Here is a 23416-nt window from a genome sequence, read left to right as displayed (position 1 = left end):
GTAAAATACTTCCCATGTTTGTGTATTTGTGATTAGAAATGAAATCACCATCATTTTATTGCACTTATCTTATCTAACTAGAGCGCCAACAGCTTGCGACTAGAGCATGGATGCCCAGTCACCCATTTCTTGTGCCGGTAACACATACTGTGTATACTTACACGTATACTGATGCTAATCATTTATAATAGAGAGTGATGTTTCTTATTTTTTATATAAATGATACTTGAATCAAAGAGGATAAGTGAAAGAAATCAAAATTAGTGTAGACCTGCTGTATCAACACACACCATCCTCCATGTGATAGCTAATCGAGTTGTAGAAATTAGAAACAGACCAGGAGTCAGCACGAATTAAGTCTGCAATCACCCTTTATTGAGAATACACCAATAAAGGGTGATTGCAGACTAAGTACTGCTGACTCTTTCTGTTTGTCTGTTTCTAATTTCTACAAATTAATTATATAAATGATAGTAATGCAGTTACAGACACCACTTATTGATGACTCACAACCCCCTGGACCATGTAAGCGTGTTATTATGTTTAAGCATTACAACACCATTCAAGTTAAATATACTGTGTTAAATTAAGATAAATAGTTATTCTGTCTACCAGCCCAGGAAGCTACTGAAACAGGATCTAGTAGAATTAAGTCAAGGCACTTGAACATTGGGGGGGGTTATTTATAAAAGTCCAAATGCCAAAAACTCAAAGAATTCGAATTTTTAGTGGAAAAAAATAGAATTTTTCGGAATTTATTAAACCCCAAGGTCTAACTTAGAGCTGCTGAGTTCATGTCAAAGTCAAGAGGAGAAGTCCCGAAGATATCCTGATTTGCGATGGGTTTCGTGCAATAATCCGAAGATTTCGTGGAAAAGTGTATTGATAAATAAGGGGAAAAAACCCATGCAGATTTGGTCGGAGTCGATTTCAGAAAATGCTCAGATATTTTCGAATTTTGATAAATAACCCCATTAGAGTCATTCTTGAAAACGTTTCACCACATGTCCGAGTGATGGCCAAAACAGCCAAGGCAGAAGTCTTTTTTTGAATGGGGAGGAGTGAAATGTTTGGATATTCCAATGTCTGCCATCTGCAATCAAAATGACCCTAGCAACCATGCATTCATTTGGATTAGAGACTGGAATATGAATAGGAGAGGGTCTGAATAGAAAGTAATAAAAAGTAATTGGGTAATAAAAAGTAGAAATAGTAATACATTTGTAGCCTCTGAAAGCTGGAAAAAGTCAGAAGAAGAAGGTAAATAATTCAAAAACTATAAAAAATAAAAATGAAGGCCAATTTAAAAGTTGCTTAGAATTAGCCATTCTATAACATACTTAAAGTTAACGTAACGGTGAACCACGCTTTCAACATATTTACCCTTGTCCTTCCATATGAAAAGGAGCAAAGAAAGAATAAGATACAAAATAATGATTTTTTTAATCAGAAGGAAGGATATAGAGGTGGAAGAGGAACGTTCATTAGACACATAAAAATGGAATATCTTTAAAAGTAGCCAGTACACACCCAGTCACTTACGTATTGGTATTAAAAAAGAAAAGACACTTTACAGCTCAATGTCGAAACATTTTATTTAGTAAGGAATGCCATTCTTAAATAGATATAGCACATCAAAATATACAAAACAAAATAATTTGTTCAAAGCTTGACCAGTTTAACAAGAAATTGAGTTTTTTTTGTCTTTCATGGGATTTAAGCTGGCCATAGACGCAAAGATTTGATCGTACGAATCTCCGTTTCATACAATTTTTGGGCCATCTGTGGAGTGTCCCAACATTTTTCATGAGATGGCAATCGTTGATCAGTTGATCAGACAGGTTATAAAATTTCTGTCGGCTACCAAGAATATCTCTGCATGTATTGCCGATCTGACAATATCGGAAGGAGACAGTCACTAGCTTTTGTCGGACATAACTTTCGTACGATTGCTGTCAGGGGCAGAACATCATCTGAACTGTTCTTTTACTACTTTATTTGATCTGAATGGTTAGTGGCAGGTCGCGAGATGGCACCAAACGATCGTTCATCGGAAATCTACACGTCTATGGCCAGCTTTAGATTAAGAGACCTGCTGTATAAAGTTACACTTCACACGCTATTGTGACAAATGTATAAGCAAGGTTAAGCTATACAACTAAAATGTGCATGCAGTTAAAGAAAACTATCTAAATTAAGGTTGATAGTAGAGCCTTTGGATATTGCAGTTCTACTAATCATTTCTAGTCCATATGCTGGTAGACTCATCTCTCTCTCTATTGATAGATTTGCTGCAATGTTATAATTTATACAGAGCCACTCGACTCTGGTACCCTCTACTTAATCTTATCTGTTTTGTCTTTAAAGCATTCACCTTTTTAAACTGTGTGTCAAAATCCAGTTGTTTTCCAATATTAAAGTTCCACCCTTATTTAGATAGCCTCTTGAAACATAACATTAATTATGACTTACAATGTAAACTTGTGATCTGAGGCTTCCAACCTATGATATAATAATATTATGTAGCAACTAGCAAAAAAAAAAAAGAAATCTATGACAATCTAAGCATCAACCTTACTGCTTTCTTGTACCTAAATATTATATAAAATCCCTACATTTGCTTTTGTTGGGGCACTAACAATAAAGTCAACTCCAGTTAAATTAATTCACTGGTTGACATTTCCAATCTCCATCTATTACTATAATCTAATTCTAACATGATAGCAACACTGTGATGTTAGATGTATGAAGTAAAAGTAATTTAATGCCATAATAATTTAAATTTTTTTAACATTATTCCTGAATTCAATGAAAAAAAAAACATTTTGTGTATATTGGTTTCAGAGAAAATGAACAGTTTTCATCTTGTTTTATGAACTAAATGAACTAGTAACTAAGCAAACATTTCAAAACATAATCAGTGTGGCTCTACACTTTTTTCTCATAATTGTATCTATGCACTCTATGTGCATCACTTTACTGCCTTTCAGTATACAAAAACTGTTATTGTTTATGAGAATGAAACATTTACATGAAAGGTGCTCTCTCCTTTGTCCATAAAAAATACACTGTGGAAAGGTTTTAACATTAATGGCTTTTTTAACCATACTGACAGATCTTTATTACTTTGACAGTTTCAGACATTTTTGTAACCCATTTTTATTTCTGTTGGGCTATGTAAGTGAAAATTATAGGTAGACGTAAATACGCCTTTTCATATAATTAATCTGAAACATATTTCAACAGACCCCTCCTTGTAAACAAACACATCTATCCTTTCATGGAAGGGAGACCAATTTCTTCCATTTCCACTGTATGGACTATGTGCACCATTCATTACTCCTCTTGTCATTACTTTTCTGCTGGGAATGGTAAATATTTGACCAGCAGTATGTCTTGATTGGAATAAATATGCAAATGAAGCATCATATATCAAACATTTCTGCTTCCTTTTCTTTCCAGAATGAAAAACTGCGATCAATATAACGACATATATCATCATTTGTAAATTCTCCAAGTTCTGATACCAGTTGGATAGAGTCCTTTCTACTTTTAGGAGGGGACTTCAGTTCATCAGAAGCAACCACAGGATTTTCTTTACTTTTAATGTCTGAGGGCACTGGAGCTTCTATAATTGATGCAGTTTGGAGGTCAGTTTCTTCCAGGGGCCCTATTTCTCTAAAGCCATCAAATCCTCCCACAACTCTGTCACCAAAATAGCGTTGTTTAATGTCTTCGAAGCCATCAGACCAATCTCTTTTTCCTGCTTCTAGCTCTTCCATTACCGTTTTGTGAAAATTCCTAATAAGCTCCCAGTTGTGGCTGCCAAGGCGGTCAAACATTTCATAGCATAAAATATGTCTAAATTTTCTCTCCTCTCGTGACATATTCATTTCTAGCAGTTGAAAGTAACCCAGCATGAAGAGATCTAATGTTAAACTTGAATACTCAACTTGGACACCATTGACATGGGGCAAAAAGTGTTCTGGCCAGTAAATCATATTTGCCCTGCTTAGCCGCCTTATCTGCCTTGTGGGAACTTGGCAGATTATACTTCTCCAGTGGCTAAGCAACTTTCCAACTACTTGTCTCTGCTTCATGAAGTATAAAAGCCTATCATCATCACTAGAGCCTTTGCACATTTTAAGCTTTCCATCTTCACCCTCCACCTCATCTTTTTCACTTCCTAAATCTGTATTTTCCAACCCATGCAGCTCTTTTCTTTTAGTATTGCTATTTTTTATGGACTCTGTGAAAGTCCATTTTCTCCAGTGCTCCAGAAAAAGATATACTATTCTCTCTTTCCTCATGTCTATGTAGTCTTGTACACAGCTAAGCTCGGTCTGCACTGGAAGACTTCTGGTCATATGATCTTCACTTAGTAATGGTTCTCCTAATGCATCAATAATAGTGCTCTGGTTGCCCGTTTCTATCTCCCTTGGGAACATATCTTCATCCTGATATGTTAGTTGAGAGCGCTGTATTATAGGAGCTTCATTGTGCATTCTAGGTGTATCTTCTGTCGGTACATGAAACTGATCATTGGTCGTCACATAGTCTTCTTCTAAAATTGGTTCTCTTCCATTTCCATAACCATTAGTGACTACTGGTAATGACCTTTTCCTTTTGTAAATTCTGCTTGATGCTTCAGAATCATCATGAGGTTGTGAATATAATTCATAATTAGCCTTAAGGTTTTTAACAGACACGCCACACTGCTTGATTTCTTTTTCAACTTCTTCTCTAGTAGAACTAAATGACTGGGATCTCCCAATATTTGTTCCACCATCCTTTACTGGACTCTGAGGCTGTTCTTGTGTTTCATGGGTTACCAGGTCTGCAAGATCAGTTTCTTTTCCACCAAGGGTTGCAAGAAGGATGGCCATACTTTTTAATAGAGTGGAGATCTTGCTACACCAGGCAGGGAGATCCTCAGCTCTACCTTGCATTTGCTTTGGGTTAACTGTAAAATGTTCTTGAGCCAATGCAGCAGATACAGGAAGTAGTTGTTGCAGCTCATGCTCAAGTTGCTCTAGCTCTGTCTCCACCTTTTGGACTTTGTGCATTACTTGAAGGTTCTCAATTTGTTTCTCAATGCGGTTTATATCATTTTCAGTCATAAGCTCTCCAAAGGGTCCCAAAATTGCATTATGAGCATGAGAATATCTCCAGCCTTCATGTTGGTAGTAATTACCGGCCTCAAACTATGGCAAAAGAAGAAAACAGAGGGAAAAATATCCCTCAGAATACAGAGCCATATTTTTCTTTCTTTTTACATGTTCTCAGAAACTACATGTTTTTAGTGGTGTAATGGCACACAGTCTAAATGTTGAGCTTGTAGTGCTCTGTCTTACAAACTGGTTCAGGAACCAAAAGAACATAAGCAAAGAACAAACTTTTTATTGGTGGAACATACAGTTCACACTCTATTACTCATGCACGATTTTGCTTGTTCATAGAACCAAGAATACCAATGATGATGAGGGAGACTGGTGATGATGATGATCATGACAGAAAGATCACTCATTACACCACTAAATGACCATGTACAACATTTAAACTTGCAGTATTATGTGTTCAATTTTCCACAGATACATACACTGCTCTGTACATTATATATTAAAGTAAAGATAGAGTTTAAGATTTTTGATTATGCTTAACATGAATGCGGCAGATTTTGCTGCATAAAATACTGCAGTTTAAATGCATTTTTTTAAAAAAAGTAAGAAGACAATCATGACCACACCATGCAAAGATAGGAGTTGCCAAAAGGAAATATTAACAAAAATGTTATTTTAATGTGTTGTGATTTTCTTACATTACCAATTGTAAATTTGTGAAGACTTAAAAGGACAAGAAAATTTAGATCAAAGGAGAAGGAAAGCTACCAATATATTAGCCACAACAGTGCAAGAACACCATTTTTATTCTTTAGAATGCTTTTTCATAACAGTAAACAGCTCTAGACACTGTTTGTTTAGGATATCAGCTGCCATATTAGCTTGCAATGACCACTTCCTGCCTGAGTCTCTCCCTGCTCACTCATAGCTTATTTCTGTTACATTGCTTCCATATTTAGGAATATTTAGGAAACTAGCAAAATCAGACTAAATGGCAATGGTTAAATAGCAGATAACAGATAAGCAAAACCTTGCAAATAAAAATTCTCCTGTCACAATGTAATATTTTGTTGCAAAAAACTGTTTGCAATTACGAAATTTTTTACATACACTGTGAATGTTTGCAAAAGCAGTTTGGTTGAAAACTTTGTGAGGAAGTCATTGAGGTCTTAATCAGTCAAAAATGGCGCAAACATGGACGCTAACGGGAGCAAGTGTCTTTGCGAACTTTTTTGCGATAACGAAGCATATTACATTCCCCTTTTAGATCTCTTCTGCTATGTAAACTGGCTCTTTTGGTCAGGGCCCTCTTTACCTCCTTTAGTATTATGTTTTTTTGTATGTAATCTATATGTTTAATGTATACACATTTACTCACAAACCAATGGATAATTACATGTTAATAATTATGATAGGATTATGAATATTATTAAAAATGCCTGTCTCTCCCCCTATTACTATAAGCAAATAAACCAATATTTGGTCAAATCAGTGGGAACTCACCCTCTTAAGCTCTAATATACCTTTATGGAAAGTATAAAGGCAGTTAGGGATGCAAATGTTTACAGCTTTCATAATTTGTTTACTTTTATGTGGTAATTTGCCTCCATAAAGACTGATCATCAGATTTATTAATTTTCATATGAGTTTAAAATTCCTTATTTAAATGATTGCACAAGCAATACACTACTTTAAGTGCAATATTGGTTCACGGCCTTAATTTCATAAAGTCCTCCTCTGTTTTCACAGTCCATATCCATTTTCATATATCAATTTATATTCCCCCATAGAAATTAGAGCAAATTAGAGCAAATACAATGTACACTTGGCACTTTAGATAAGCTCTAGCTAAATCTAAATCTGCTATATATATTTAAATGTTAAATATATAACTGTTTGGAGAGCGAGAAGTCTATGCAAACAATGAGCTGCATAAATTTACACTAGCTTATTACTATGGTTACGGTAAAACATTAACATTTCTGATCAGGTTTTTTTTTTTATCCTTTTTTGCAATTGGAGCAATCTGATGTTGTCTTTCTTTTTACAGATTTTAAACTTCTAGTAGACTGTTTATTTGCTATGTGCTGCAATTAGGCAACTGCACTTCTGTATGTAAATAAGCTGCAAAATATGTAAAATTATTGAAAACCTGCTTTGTATACCTACATTTGGAATACATTCCCTTTCACTGTGAAATAGTGTACATTTCACTTGATATTGTGTTCTCTTGTATGTATTAAAATTGAATAGATAGAAAGATAGATAGATAGATAGATAGAGATCTTAACAGAGATCAAGTTCACTCATAAAAACAGAAAAATAGTCACACCAAAACCAAATCAAATCTCAAAATAGTTTTTATTCTTACCGTGCGTTTTTTCTCTTCTTCCTCCTGTATCTTCAGCTGTAGCTTCCTCACCATCACTTGCCGCTTCCACTCTGGAATAGGCCTTCCCTGCTCATCATGTGTTGGTATTAATGACTCTACATCAAGTTGGTTGGGCTGGGCCTGAGCCAGAGGGGATGAATTTCCATTCAAGAGGGGTTCAGGAGATTTGGGGCCTCCAGTGTTGGGACTGGTTACTGCATTACCAGGTGGTGTTGAAGGTGAGGAGGGTGGTGGAGTTGTTGACATGTGAACCTCTGCCTAGAAAATAAAAACATTTGCATTTCTAACAAATGTAGAGTAATAATAAACTTTCAAAGCAAAATGAAAGTATAAGCTGGATACACACAGGCATAACATCTCAGCCATTATGGCAAATATTCAGCCAATTTTTAAATCTGTCTACCGTACTCTTTATTACTGAGCCCATAGTCTTGTTTCAAAATTATATCATTGTTTTTATAAAAGAACTTCACAGTACTATTTTGACAATGGACATATAATAAAATGCGTGCCAGTTTCATGCAGAAGTCTTGCAAAAATATGAAGAGTGCCTTCTCAGTAGATATTACCGTTTAGGAGAGTATAAAGTTTGCGGTCTGAAAAAAATGAATATATGGATTGTAGTGCTCCTACATCAAGTAAAATAGGATTATGGTTTTCGATACAAGAAGAAAGGACAGGTAACTTGTCTATGGCTCAAGATAATAAGCTTCCCTAAAGAGGTGCGTTTCATGGGATGACAACCTGCTGTGCTTTGCAAACTCCTCCTTAATCAAGTCATGGGTTACTTGCTCAGAATTAACTCCACTTCTACAAACTCTAATAACTCTAGCTATCCTGATCAAAATTAAAAGCACAAACAGCAACTGCTCTTTCTTTATCATTCTTTAATCAGTACCCAGTACAGCCTTCCTAAGTCAAACTTGGGCACACTGCTTATCTAAACTAATAATGTTCTCATTACAAATGTTGCATGCCAGGCAAACATAGCGTAGTCTTTTAGGGGGGACAACAATGTCATTTAAAGTTTTCATAGAAATTTGCTCTGGACAGTGAGGTTTTTTTTTGTAACTTTTAATTTTTCTTTTACCTTTGAAAAAGCAAGGAGTAATACCATATTTTGTACAGTCTTTTCATATCAAACTCAATGAAAGCTTAGTTACAGATATACATACAGTGCTTGTTATCATGTCTAATGGAATACATCAGGAGTGCCCAAATTTTACTTATGCAAGGTCTACTTTAAGTCATGATTTCCCATTATGATCTACATCTGTAAAAGCATTGGTAGCATTCTGCTCCATGGAAAATATTACTTAAATATTGATTTATACCATTGATGATTTATGAGAATATTTAACAACTATTTCTTATGTAACCATAACATAATAAATATCTGAATGAAAAGCATGAAACAGGAGGATGAATAAGACAAGCTGTTTGTTGACAGTGTCTTGAGATCTACTGATCACCAGCTAAAGGTCTACTGGTAGATCCCTATCTACCTTTTGGGCACCCCTGGTACACATGGTAGACTGTATGTAGGGCATTTGGTAAATAAACATTCAAAAAAACAAACGGAAAAAAGAGGGACAGAACAACAAAAAAAAAGGGGGGGACACAAGGTGCTGAATAAAACAATTACTGCTTAACCACTAGAGTTTGAAGTTTGTGATTGGGCTGAATTTGAGAGTAACTCCCACAGGGACCACATTTTAAGGTACAAGGGATTTTTGTTTTGCATCTGTGCCAGGTTATATTCGTATTGCTTAATGCTGTTAACCTTTTGTTTCACTTCTTGCAAGGAGGGAATAGTGGGTGCCTTCCATTTAGCCGCAATTGAGATGTGAGCAGCTGAGAGCACCTGGTTGGTCAATTTTTTTATGTGCTTTGGAAGTTGCTTATAGGGTTTCCCCAGTAGTAAATTAAGAATGCATTTATCTAGGGTATGGAGCGTGATCTGGCGTAGTAGGCTTATAATTTCATCCCAGAATGTTTGGGGTACATTTCCATGGTGCCCACATCCTCTCCAACAATGGGAAGGAGTTTCTGGAAATAATCTGTGGATCTTAACTGGTGTATGGTACCAAAACATTAGTATTTTAAAAATGTTTCCCTCGTTTGGTGTTGTCCCATATAACATCCCATGGACAGTGGGCTTTAACTGTCTGCACAATTATTAATATTTTAATTAATCACAAATGTAATATTTCCCCAATTCAAAAACATCAAACCGTGAAAAGAAAATGGGGATGTAGAAATATGATACATACATTTGCTCCATGCTGCCCACTGCCAGAGAAGACTGTCGTAAGTCCTTTACTTTGAGGGGTTGGTTTTAGACTTTTTCCAGCTTTAATCTCTGCCAGCAGCTCAGAATTGTCACCAGTGGGGGACATCATGTTGAATGACTTTGTACCTGTAGAGCATAAATAAATCACATTATTATATAATATAATTATATGGTTATTGCAAGAGAGGAAAATAGCTAAATACTAGTCTATAATAATACCCAAATATTTCAAAAACATGTTGTTGTGACCCTTAAAAAAAATTGGCTACCAACAGACATTATGGTAACGATGGTATCACAGGATGCATTCAAGGCCTTTGACTTGTCTGAGCAGTTCTTCTTATGGGAGGTCTTTGGTAGATTTGGACTGGGGGTGAACTTCCTAATGTTGACATGTCTTCTCTACCAATCTACTAGAGACACTGGTGAAGGTGAATGAGATCCTTTCAGAAAAATGCTCCTGTTCACCTTTGCAGTTGAAATGCTAGCAGTTCTAATCTGCTCCTCACCTAACTGATCAATGAAGAAGAGCATATACCCCTACATGCAGATGATGCTTCTATATTTTAATGGTCCACCCTTACAGGCAGTCTTGGCATTAGTAGATGACTTTGGGAAGTATTTAGGCCCCACAGTCAACTGGAAAAAAATTCAGTGTAATTAATTCAATCCAAAATCCAGTGTAAAAATTCAATCAATTTAACAAACTTTACTGTTTGTATATTATCCCACTACTGTAGATTATTATACAAACAATTGCATGTAATGTATCCCCCATTCCACCCACTTCCTTCCTTCCTTCCTTCTGTACACCCAAACCTGCTTAAATATTGAAAATCAATAAACAAAAATCTGCAAAAAATAAAGCACCTCCCTACCTAATTGTTTTCACTTCACAGAAACATGCCATGCACTTGGATAATCCAACACAGGCATTTATGTGCAGCTGCAATCTGGGAAGGGGCACAAGTTCAGTGCAATGGCAGATCTAAAAAAAATAACAATGGTTGATGTGCTAAAACTGACAAGCAGGAATCAATGCCTTGATTGCTTGGATGAAATCCAAGGGGCAGTTCCATCCCAAAATTAGATGAAAGAGAAGGGCATAGTGGTTGCTTTTGTACAAATGTAACCTATGTTGCTCTGGTTACAGCAGCCTATGTTCCTCATATTTAGAAAATGAGATCCATGTGTCAATGTAAAACAAAGTCGTTGTTTTTTCAGCTTTTTAATGAAACATTGTAAATAGTCTATGTATATTTAATCAACAAAGTTATGCCTTATCTGACAGACATTTAAATACAGAATTTAGACTGTATATGGAGGAGAGAATATTGAGGTTCAAATAGGAAAAGCAACAGATGGGTTTCTCTACTGCAACTGAAGATGCTTGGTCCTATGGAATACATGACTTAATAACTAAGCATATCCGTGCAGTTTTTGACTTAAGCAGCTGGGCTGACTCATTCTCCAAATCTACTAAAGACCATTAGCATTCCCGGGTATAGCTTACAGACAATACAGTGCCCAACACAACACTCCTGCATGCCCAACTGGATGCCCAACACAACACTATTTCAAGTTTAGTAAATGAATGGCAGGATAAAAGCATCATTGGGTTGCTGCCAGCAATGTGTGCACAGTTTTTAAAAACTGTGTGCTCAGGTCAAAATTAATACAAAATTGTGTTTTCACACACAATTCTTTGTGTGTAGCACAATTTGTTGTATGCACGAGTGCACACCTTAGAGGGAGTATTGGCTGCCAGATGTATTTGCAGCTGTCAAAAAGGAATGCTTGATATAAAGACTTTTTATGGATGGAAATTTCAAAGTAGAAATTATTTCTCAATAGAGGAAAGCAAAAACGGTAGTAAACAAAAATAAAGTAGTAAATCAGGCTTGGAATACCTAACATTTAAATGGGTCATTTTCAAAAAGTGGTGCAGTGTGCAAAGTGTAAAAGACAGGTGCAAGGCAACATTATTTTCTGCACTTTGCATCCTGCCCTAGCACAAGTTCCAACCTGCAAGGTCCAGAAGGATTTTTGCATTCCAAATTAATACAGAGATGCCTCCCTTCATTCAAAGACCATATACGGAGCTGCAATAAAAAAAAAATACATGGCACCTGATTTTACCAAGACCAGGCGCAAGAGCTTGCCCTTTAGTGCTTCATGGAGAGATCACTTCTGCTTCAGGTCTGGTTGCACTCTGCACCTCACAAAGTAGCCATGATCTGCCCCTTTATTAACCAGTGCAAACAGTTTTCCAAGAAGGTCAACCAGTTGCTGAGCCCAGATAACCATTGCAGAGCTAGTACTCACAATATGGAAGAATGGTGAGGTTTTGACTGTCAGGGGTTCTTTAGACAAATGTGCCTTATAACTGAATTCAGCTTCTTTGATTTAGAAAAATAGTGTATACAGCATTTCAACAGCATAACATAACCATCATTTTTATGTCATCATTATAATAAATTAAGGGCAAATGACATCTGAGTTGCATTTTATATTACGGTTATTAAATCATGGGTATACATCAGGACTCAAAGCAACTGCACCTGGGATAAGGCACCTCTAGGGGGTATATTTATTATACTGTTTAAAAAAACAGTGGGATAATACACCACACATCACCAAGCTTTGCCTTGTAAAAAATGGAGTAAAATTTTTAACTTCCGCTGGAAGCAATGTAAAATAACGGCGGAAAATCTGGCATTCGCATGGCATAAAATTACACACACCTTGATAAATTTGTAATTTATTTTACACAGCTTTTTACACCTTGTGGCAAATTTCATTTTACACAGCATAATAAATATGCCCCTAGATGTCACTTTGCCTATGGCAGTTGGTAAATATATCATATTAATCCTACATGTTTATATTCCAGCTGCCTCATTGTAATCTGTAGGACATTCCCTTTAATAAATTCTACGTTTCTGCACAAGCTCAGAATGCGTGACGTCAGACATTCCAGAAAGCCTACTTTGTGGAACAGTACCCATTAGGGCAGCTACATGGTAACAATGGTTTGTATGTGGTACAAATGATCTAAAATAGGCCAAAATTGTAGACCAAACTTTACTATGAAGCACAGCTAAAAACAACAGTCCTAAACAATGGCAATAAATAATCACATTAAAAAAAGGAAAGATTACGTGATTTGTTCATATTAGTCCCCAACACAATATATAAAAAAAAAACATAAGATTCTTATAGAATGCAGAATGAAATGACTCCCCAAAATCCCTCAAAAGTGAATATCAAATACAAAATGTTGTTATACATCAAAGAATGATTCTTAAGATCATCTGTACTGCATGTCAAAGCACAAGTATAAAGACAGACCAAAGCTGTTCTCCTACTAAACACCCACAGAATGGCTGCTTTTAGGCATGATTCCTAAATCCTAAAACGACCGATTCCTAAAACGACAAAAGAATACTAAGTCTACAAAACATAATATTCAAATACTAAATAGAAGGAATCGTTATAGTAAAAGAAGTACTTAAAGTACTTACTCTTTCTCTGTCTGAGAGCTGTCACTTCTGTAATGTAAAAAGAAGTACAAAGGGTGCAAACAGAGGATAGATGGAGTGGTGAGAATTGGGATGCAGGGCAGCCAGCAAACATGCAGGGTTCAGATGAAAGGAAGCATGATTGAATTGGTTTGAAAAGAAACAGGCGTGGAACAAAAGGAAGGAGAAAAGGGGTCAAATGGAACACAGTTTTCAAACAAAAAAAGAAAAGAGTAAGAAGTAGATGTTAGTGAAAAAAAGGCAGTGTAGAAAAATAGAGAAAGTCTGAAATCTTCAAATGTAACTATTGAATTAAGAAAAGATTTCCTTTCTAGAAACCTAGAGTACTTTCTAATTAATTACTTCTAAACAACAGGAACTGGGTTGTTCTGCTGAACATGCCATATATTGGGTTTACATAACCTCTGCTTTTAATGCTTATAGTTTAGGTTTATGCCAAGCTGAAGTAAACATATCTTGTTTTTTTCTTATTAGGTAGGCAGCTTAAGCCTGCAGTCTACTACAAGTGTAATAAGTCCATTTACGTCTTTATGTCTGTATATATACGGTAATGTGTTTTCAGCTTGCTGTATTTCTCATCATCCTGAATTGGCCCACCGCCTGGAGGTACAATTTAAGTGAAACAAAAATGGACTTGTTTATTGACCCAGCCCATGTCCTTTATGGTCAATTTCAGAGGTGAAACTCGATAGCCAGATACTATAGGTTGCAGCATTAAAACAGCTGGATGATATCCCTGAAATATAAACTGGAAATATCTACTGAAATATCTAGTTTTACTATGTTTTTTTGTGGGCATGGTTTCCAGTTATATTTAAAAAAAATATTAGGGAAGGGTTCATCAGTTTGCCAAGGATTTATGAAACCTATGGCACATTGGGCCTGTTACTGCTTCCTGTATCGAAGTTTAAGACACTATGGGGCAGATTTATCAAAATTTGAGCTCACCGTAAATTCACCTAATTTATTTTTATCTGCCCCTACGTATTGCAGGCAGAGGCAGTGAAGAGCCTTTTTTTTTGCTATGAAAATTTGATTTAAGGCTTTTGTGGTCACTATGTTGACAGGTAGACACTGCTGAGGAACACTGAACCATGCATTTCTGAGTGTCCATTGAGTGTCAGACTGGGATGCCAGGGGCCCACCAGAAATCCTTAGGCTGAGGGCCTAACTCAACCTTTTTATTCTCCTAGTCTCTTTTCTCTACATACTATATTCTTCCATTATTAAGCTCCCATTAAGAAATAGGGAATAACCATGAACTTGGCCAAATGTTAAGAAGCAAGAGGCCCACTGACACCTGGGCCCACCGGGAGTTTTCCTGGTATCCCAGTGAGCAAGTCCGACACTGTGTCCAGTTGTTCTAAAATATGTCTGCCATTGGATAGCATATGGTGTTTTGCTATGGGAAGCAGTGAAAGGTGATTCTGGGAATTTAAACTGCTCCGGTGCTCTGCTAGAACACTGGTGTGGTCAAAACAACACACATTGATGGTATAGGCTAATTGTTTTATTATTGTACACTAGGAAATTTGAATTCAGAAGGTTTCCACTGAGCAAGTCATTGTTAGTTATTATTTGTTATTATTTTCTGTTTGTGTTAGTGCTTGCTATATATAATTTTTAAACTTTATAAAGTATACATTACACGGCTTTGTACTGGAGTGGTAACAGATCAGTAGTGATGGGCCAGCGAATAAATTCGCTAATTTTTCGCCGTTTCGCGAATTTCGCGGGAAATTCGCGAATTTTCCAGCGAATCGAAACGGCGCAAATTCGCCCATCACTACAGATCAGTCCTTTATCCACAGGTTTCTGTACATTCACATAACACTTACCATCCACAGCGTGCACAATAATTTCTATATTCATGTGAATGTTTAAGTAAGCAAGCAACTCACCTGTAATGTATTGTCAATTAATTGATCTGTGGTCTAATCTCAAAATTTCAATTAAAAAAAAAACAGGCCTAATCAAAACGTACAGTTACTGTAATTCTTTCACTCAAGATGGGTAAACTCATGATCAACAGGCAGGAATTAGTCTTAGAAAAAATAGTTTTCCATTTAGCATATGACTAATAAGATATATTTAATACAACACAAACTTCTGAATTATAATTGAGGCTTAGATTACAAAAAATATTACAAGCACAAAACATCCATTATTTTTTTAGCAAAGTTTTTTTTAAAGGGGTAGTTAACCTTTAAATTAAAGGGGAACTATCACAAAAATGTAATATAAGCTTAATCACAATGAAATAAGAAACTTTCTAAACCAATTCAAATTCTGTACCGTTTCTGAAATAATCGCGTTTAGCTTCACTATCCCTCTTTCAGCATCTGTTTCTCTTCATTCTGTCTTCATGCATGAGTTGGGTGTCAGATTTTCATTGCCAGATCCAATATTTATTTTAATAACATACTATAACATACTAAAAGTTATCTTAAAGGTGAAAGACCCCTTTAACCGCAGGAACTTAGAACCAATGCTCAACAAAAATCGGGCTAGAAATGTTACATTTTATGTTTTTGACTTCTTTGCATTAGTGGTGTAGATTTATGCAGCCAATTGTGCCCTCAGAAATGCCCGTCTCCTTTCTGCTGGTTCACAGCAAGCCAATATCTATATATAATACACAAAAGCCATGAATATCCTGTAAATTATATCCTTATAAACAGTGAGTTCTGATGTCATCAGTTATAAACGGTGAGTTCTGATGTCATTTCTGTCACATGACTCACTGAAACTTGTGTATTATAATAAATAAAGTAATGAATATCCTGTAAATGATATCCTTATAAACGGTGACTAGTGATGTCATTAGTTATAAACGGTAAGTAGTGATATCATTTTTGTCAAATGACTCCTAAAACTTGTATATTATAATAAATAAAGTACCCCTTGTTGGAAAATATGAGGATATTAGAAGTAACCTTATATTTTATAATAGGGGGTACTTTATTCACTATATAGTGAATAAAGTACCCCCAGTTGCAAAATATGAGGATATTAGAAGTTACCTCGGAGTTCCATGACCTGTATAAAAACACTTGGCCTTCGGCCTCGTGTTTTTATATGGTCATGAAACTCCTCTGTAACTTATAATATCCTTATATTTTACAAGAGGGGGTACTTTATTCACTATATAGTGAATAAAGTACCCCCTATTATAAAATATAAGGTTACTTCTAATATCCTCATATTTTCCAACAAGGGGTACTTTATTTATTATAATATACAAGTTTTAGGAGTCATTTGACAAAAATGATATCACTACTTACCGTTTATAACTAATGACATCACTAGTCACCGTTTATAAGGATATCATTTACAGGATATTCATGCATTGTATATTATATTACATATTTATAAACAATGCATCTTGCATTATGACTGATTTACAGTCAGTTCTGTAGCATCAGCTTCTATAACAAATGTAACCTAATTTTCTGTTAACAGGGTTGGACTAGACTGGTGGGACCTGGAAAAAACTTGATGGGCCCCGGCCCTCATGGGCTCTACGTACCCCTCTATCTGCCTGTGACCTGCCTGTCTACTTGACCTCCCCCTGGCCCCGACCATGGCTGCAAGGAGAAACGGTATGCGATGCACGGGAGGGTGGAGGTGCCATAGAGGGGTTGACGCTGGTGCAGGGGCCTTTGGGTTGTGGGGGCCCCAGTCTGACGCTGTCATCTACTAGTCTAACAGGTGACATGAGCCTGTAAAAAGACAGTGGCATGTATAATACTCCCACACTTCTTCCTGTACCACTTATAAGCTGTATTATTTCCTGTCAGGTGACCAGTGAGGCAGCACACAGAAATCACAAAATGGTGGCTTAAGGTAAAAGATACAAAAACATTTATGTATATGTATATGCCAGTTTGATAAGGTTCTTTAATAGGTCGCTTATTTGGATATAGCGATCAGCTTAATCGGGCAAACAGCTGACTTAACATTAATAGATCTACTGTGATAACAGTTGTATTTTAAGCTTTGTATTGTTAGAATCAACACATGCCTAAAGCTTTTAGCCTGCCTTTCCTGCCAAGTATATCCTGAAATTGATATATCCCAGAACTGAGCTAAAAATGGTCAGTGTAGGTTACTACAATTGAACTGAATTAATGAAGGATCACGACAGACTTGCAGTGATGCCCACAAATTAATAAAGGCTTTTTAACTACTTGAAGAGTTGGTGGTGCTGTTCAATAAATCTTTTGCTACACAGTTTTGCCAATGGAAAGTGGCCATTGTAGAATGTGCACCATTCTTAAAGAAAAGTGAGAATCGATGTGCTGACTATTCCTTCTACAGATTTGTACCTTTAGCCAGGCGCAAGAGGCGGCGTTAAAAATCCTGCCCCCCCCCCCGCCCGTCGCTTTTTGCCGCCCCTGGTAACTTCTGGGGAGCTGCCGCCTGAGACAAGGTGCTCACCTTGCCTCATGGCAGAAACCCCCCATCTTTAGTCTTTCCATAGTCATAAATGTGAAAGCCTGGCTGCTTCTGTTATGAGGAAAGGTAAGAACTAAACCTCAGATGCTATTTTTCTCCACAGTTTCAGATTTTTGCATACTTTTCTCACATTTTCTCATGGTTATCGACTGCGTCTTTTCTGCTGAAAAAGTCTGTCGATTAAACCTGCCAAAATACTAAAGGGCACGCAGTGTGTGTGTTTGAATGGAAATGTATGTACCATTAGAGAATCCTAGACGTAGGAACTATACTCAATGTGAGAAGAAATTTCTCATTGACACTGAAAAAAAAAAGCAGTGAGAAACTTTTCACTTATTGTAAAGGGTTTTCAAGTTTTTATAAATCTGCCCCATAATGCCGAGACAAGTGTGCTGTCTGCACTAGCATAGGATTTTGGGGGCGACATAGGTTCTGCAGCTTTGGGAGACAGGAGGTCCAGAAGCAACCCTAAAAGAATGCTCATTGTCAAGATATCTTTTAAAAGAACATTTGACAAATTTTGCCAGCAAAGTTTCAGCCAATGGGATTTTTCACTTAACCCAATGATTGCCTGGGAGTCCTGATCATCTATTTATAAGGCAATTTCTTTTTTGGGCACATACACATATATAACATATATATATGCTGTTGCTGTATGGATCCATCTAACACAGTGAGCACAGACATGTTCAGGTAAAACTTTGCTTAGATCCCAGTAATCATCTCTCGTGGTTGGGGTTGCCACATTTCTGGAAAAAATGACCAGTCTTCCTTTATTTTTATTTTACTTCTCTATTAATAACATTGGCATCCAGCATCATTTTTACTGGCCAGACTAATAGAGTACTAACTCTATCAATGTCCGAATTTATCTCAATATTTTCTGCTACAAACTCAGATCAAATCCACTCGGGTTTTTTATGCTTATTTATTATTACATTTTCCCAAAAATTTGCTTTGCGGGGAAAAAAAAAAAATCAGATTGTCAAGGATTTTTCACCCAAAAACTCTTTCACGTTCACGTTTTTTTCCGGAATTTTCATCCGAAACCCGAGTTTTCTGGGTATTGCACGAAACCCAGCGCACATCAAAAAATCATTGGGACTTCTCCCATTGACTTATATGCAACCTCGTTACACTTGAGAAAGGGCATTGAAGGCCCGAAAAACATGTCGTGTTTGGCAGTCTGCAATAAATGAAAATCATAAGCAGTTAATCTGCAGTAGAGTGCTCTCCTTTTTTTATCTATATGCTGATATGCAACCTCGACAGGCCTGAGATGCCGGATTTTCTGATTCAGACTTTTCCATCCTCGGGGTTTAATAAATTTAGAAAAATTCATGATTTTTTAAAAGTCTGATTTTATAAAAAAAAATCATAAATTTTTCGTGATTTTTAGATTCTGAGTTTAGTAAATAACCCCCTTGGTGTTTGACCAAAAAAATTAGTACATGGATATGTACTTCAGATGTTTTTTAAAATGCCAGCTATTGGCAGCTATTAACCAGCTCAGCCTATGACATTTATCCTGACTATCTAACCCACTGGAGAAAAATTAGCGAATTAGCTAATTTTCATTTAAAATACTTTAAAACCTTTACTATGTAATAGGCACCGACCATATAAAGTTCATATTAGAGAGCAGCCAAGTTTTGATAGGAACACTTACTTCCGGTTGAATTGGAAGAGCGCCGCTGACTATAGCAGGAGATGATAGAAGACTCTGTTGGCAATGGAGGTGGAGGTGGTGGGAAACAGAGGTTTTCTGGGAGTGGTGGTGGAAGAGGAGGAGGTGGAACATTCCCAGACATATTTCCATTTTGCACAGTTTCATTTGAAATCACAGATCCCTTGAGAGAGAAAAAAAATCTTAGTATATGGGCATAAACAGCCTTTCACAGTGAACCTTATTTATCTGCATATTTTTTCATGTTTAGGTGAAAGCTCCCATGTTTTTCTATAAGGCTACCTTTATGTGTACCTAAATAAACTATTATTGGATTTTACATGTCTTTTTGGGAGATTGAGCTTTGAGTGCCTACTCTACATCTATACTGTTTGATCCTCTCCCCGAGTTGAAGGCTCAGGGCGGTGCACCCAGGCCTCTTCTAGTGCTTGGTGAGTAATGTTAATTTGTTTTGGGACCTTTTTCATTATATCATGCTGTTCTTTATCAAAGCACCCAGTAAAGCTGCATATATATAATAAAGTGATAACATTCTAATTAAGAATCTTGTAGTTATGTGTTTGTCAGTGGGAAGCAACCTGGTGCTTGGTATTCTAAATGCATTGTACTAGTGGCATCAATCCAAACACCTGGCATTGCCCTGAATCAGATCCACTGTTCTAGAAAGGGTTCAGTAATTTGACCTAAAATATATTTAAAAAATGAAGCAGTATAATCAGTTAGCGTAGAACACAAGTACACAAAGTTGAGCTGCAACATGGTGAAGTCATAATAATACTGGTGAATGAGGGTTACTAACAGTGCTTAAATAAATGGGCTATGGGCACGAGTGGCCTGTTCTCTATTCCCAGTTATCAGTTGCTGAAGGTTCTTACAACTGCCTAGCACCAGCATGCCCATATGATGACAGTTATTACAAATTAAGTACACACCATATGTTATTTATTCTTCATTAAGAAGACTCCTTTATCATGCTAGGCAAATTTCCAAAAAAAAAAAAAAAAAATAGGTGCAAATTCTTGCATTCAGTGCACTAAATACAGGACTCCCTTTTGTCTGGATGCATAGGGAACTTTGCTGTGCACCAGATTAGCATGTCTTTTATGCCTATCTACTGTAAATGAGCCCTTGAGTTTTTAAAATAGCAGTTACAGATTGTGATCCAAAGGTTCCTGTGAATTTATCTAGCTACTAATACTGTGCTTCTCAACTTACCTCTTCACTGTGTGCCATGTTTTTAACCTGTGATGGTTCCGTTGTGCTCTGCTCTATATATTTATAATAATCCCCAGTACTGGGCTGTTTATCGAAATTCCTTGACTTTCTACAGGAATCAGTTCGTCGAAGCCCCTCTGGACTGTTTTCACGTGAAGGCAACTATAAGACAACAAACCAAAACAAACAAAAAAATGAGTAAATGAGTGAATCCTTAAAAGAGAACTCCAGCTTGCAAACTCAAATTTGATATAGAGACACCTAATATACCCATCACAGTTACCTGTTTCCTTAAAAAGTATGAACAAATGAGATTTTCTATGCTGAAATGTAGCTGTTTAACAGTTCTTCTCTTTCCGCATCATTTGAAATCCTGGCAGGGAAGGAGTCCTACTTCTACTCATTTTACAGCTTCTCAGTGAAACCACTTCCTGGTTGCTAGGGTCAATCATACCCTAGCTACCAGGCAGCTGCTAAAATGATGACAAAAGAGCTGCTGGACAAAAATATAAATAGTTCAAAACATACAAAAAAAAGGACCAAGCTACTACAGGAATTAGAAGTTTTAGAAGTAATTAATGTCATGAATTCATGTCATTAATTTTCATTTTCAGTTTTTCTATGTGTAACTAACCTATTTATCAAGCGACAAGAGTTGGCCAGTAGATAGTATATAACTGTTTTGTATTTAATTGGTGGGGTATGTAGTTACATACTGCTGGTACAATGGCTGGATTGAAGCCACATTTCTTCCAGTCTATTTCCCACTGGGGGGGGGGTTAAATTTCACTATGGAATAACAAGGATTTCTTTACTGTAAAGGCAACTAAACAGTTTAATTCCCTATCCTGGGAGGTGGTGATTTCTAATTAGGTGATTGGGTTCAAAGATAGGCCAGATGTCTTTCTAACAAGAACTGAATTAGGCAATTATGATCATTGAAAGGAATCAGCAATGACTGATCCAGGGATTATGGCTGCTGTTTTGGGAACGGAAAGGAGTTTTCCCATTCTGAGAGACAATTGACTGTTGACCGGCATTTTTTGCCTCCTCTGCAGCCTCACTGATAAGTCATTCAGTCATGACTGAGGCTGTTTTCAGTGTGATCTATAATGATATAATATTTTTATTACATGGTGCAATTTTCTGACAATTTGGGGGGTATTTATCAAACGTCCAATTTTGGAGCTTTGTGAGCTTTTTTAGACCTTGAATTAACTCAATATTGGAATTATTCTAATTTAAGAAAATACTTGAATGTAAAAAACTCCAATCAGTGCAATTGGGGTGAAAACCTTAAATACTCGAATTGCGTTTTCAAGTTTTCAGCAAAAAAACAACTCGAACACCAAAAAAACATCATGAAGGCTACTAGCATCTTCAAATGGTTCGAGGGACCTCTGCCACGGACTTCTACATGACCCTGACAGGTTTTAGATGGTGTATTTTTTCGGATTTGAGCTATTTCCAGCTTTGTGATATAAATAAATGAAGACTGCGGACATATGCCTTCTTCTGTAGCTAACATTATTGAAGCTTCTCATCTTGAGCCACAATGTTGTTTTGTTTCCTTTAACCCTTTCCCTGCCAATAACCTAGAATCTATGTCACTGGCACAAAAGAGTTACAGGGTAATGATGTGTGGGTCGACAAATTGTCGACCCGCACCCGACCCTAACCAGCCACTCTGCCCCCGCAACCGACCCTTACCTGTCGCTCCACCTCCCCTTATATACACGCAACCGACCCGCCCTGTCTCTGATGTCACAGAGGGGGTGGGGCGGGCAGGCACATATACATAAAACACCGCCAAAAGTGGAGGCAGCGCATACTTAGGTGGAGGGCGGGATGAGTGTCAGAAACAGTTCATTGTGCATGTCAGCCCGACCGACCCTTGGATATTGGGCCAGCCTGCAGATCACTATTACAGAGCACTGGCAACATAGATATCTGTGCTACATTTTAAACAATAAAAAAGTGCCTAGCAACACACTCTCTGGCATTCCCAGCAGCTGGCAAAAAAAGTTATAGGGAGAATTTGAAAAAAGCATAAATTCAAATAAAGGCTAATCTATGGGTCAGAAGCCAAAATTAATCCTCTAACATCTTGATTCCCAGTGCGATTTATTCCAACAACAGACTTATTAAATTGTGTTACATAACCCATTATGAAACTTTTTAGAAGCAAAGCTTGCTACTTTTGTAGCAAAGTTGATAGCCAGAATGAAACAGAAAACGTCAAGAAACAATGTTTTAGGGGTTTAGTCTTCTTCACACTATGCTCCAAAAAATACCCCAAACTCCTGTTCAAATGCTTGTGCTAGACAGTAATCTAAGTTACTTTGTCCGCCTTTTGTAATATTTCCTAGTTTTGAATGATTGCATTTATGTCAGGTACTCAGATTATTGTTTTTTTCAGTAGTATGTGCCATTGGGTAATCCTAAATAGAACTACGGCCTGCCTCCTGGGATCACAGTGCACACAAACAAACCATACATGAGGTCACATGAACCAATTAATGGGCAAAGTTCTGTCTTTTGCTTCCACATTTCTTCCGGTTACCAGGGCCAGATTTACATAGTGGGCGCCCCTAGGCACTGCCATTCATCGGCCCTGTACCGACCCCTTTATTTGTGCAAATTTTCATCATCTGGACTGAAGCAATGGGGATTGGTGCAAGGGAAATTTAAAAAATGATTGTATCTCCA

The 23416-nt window shown here is 36.8% G+C and overlaps 1 protein-coding gene across 5 annotated transcripts in view; it reads right to left on the bottom strand.

Moving 5' to 3' along the window:
* LOC108696609 (espin) overlaps positions 1 to 23416 on the bottom strand; it is a 110844-nt gene that overhangs the window by 4379 nt on the left and 83049 nt on the right. For 2 of the 5 annotated variants that reach the window (XM_041569420.1, XM_041569421.1), the window contains exons 8-12: positions 20708 to 20869; positions 19475 to 19655; positions 13330 to 13356; positions 9786 to 9931; positions 7492 to 7770 (exon numbers count right to left, since the gene is read on the bottom strand). In XM_041569420.1, the coding sequence (XP_041425354.1) occupies positions 7492 to 7770; positions 9786 to 9931; positions 13330 to 13356; positions 19475 to 19655; positions 20708 to 20869 (795 nt within the window). Of the gene's footprint in view, positions 1 to 1577; positions 5205 to 7491; positions 7771 to 9785; positions 9932 to 13329; positions 13357 to 19474; positions 19656 to 20707; positions 20870 to 23416 lie in introns of those variants that run through there. The other 3 variants (XM_041569419.1, XM_018226126.2, XM_018226129.2) reach the window with 3 other exon arrangements.

Source organism: Xenopus laevis, chromosome 7L (assembly GCF_017654675.1).
Source record: "Xenopus laevis strain J_2021 chromosome 7L, Xenopus_laevis_v10.1, whole genome shotgun sequence".
Classification (NCBI taxonomy): domain Eukaryota; kingdom Metazoa; phylum Chordata; class Amphibia; order Anura; family Pipidae; genus Xenopus; species Xenopus laevis.
Note: the sequence above shows the minus strand (reverse complement) of the source record. Positions and strands in the feature narration are given on the sequence as shown.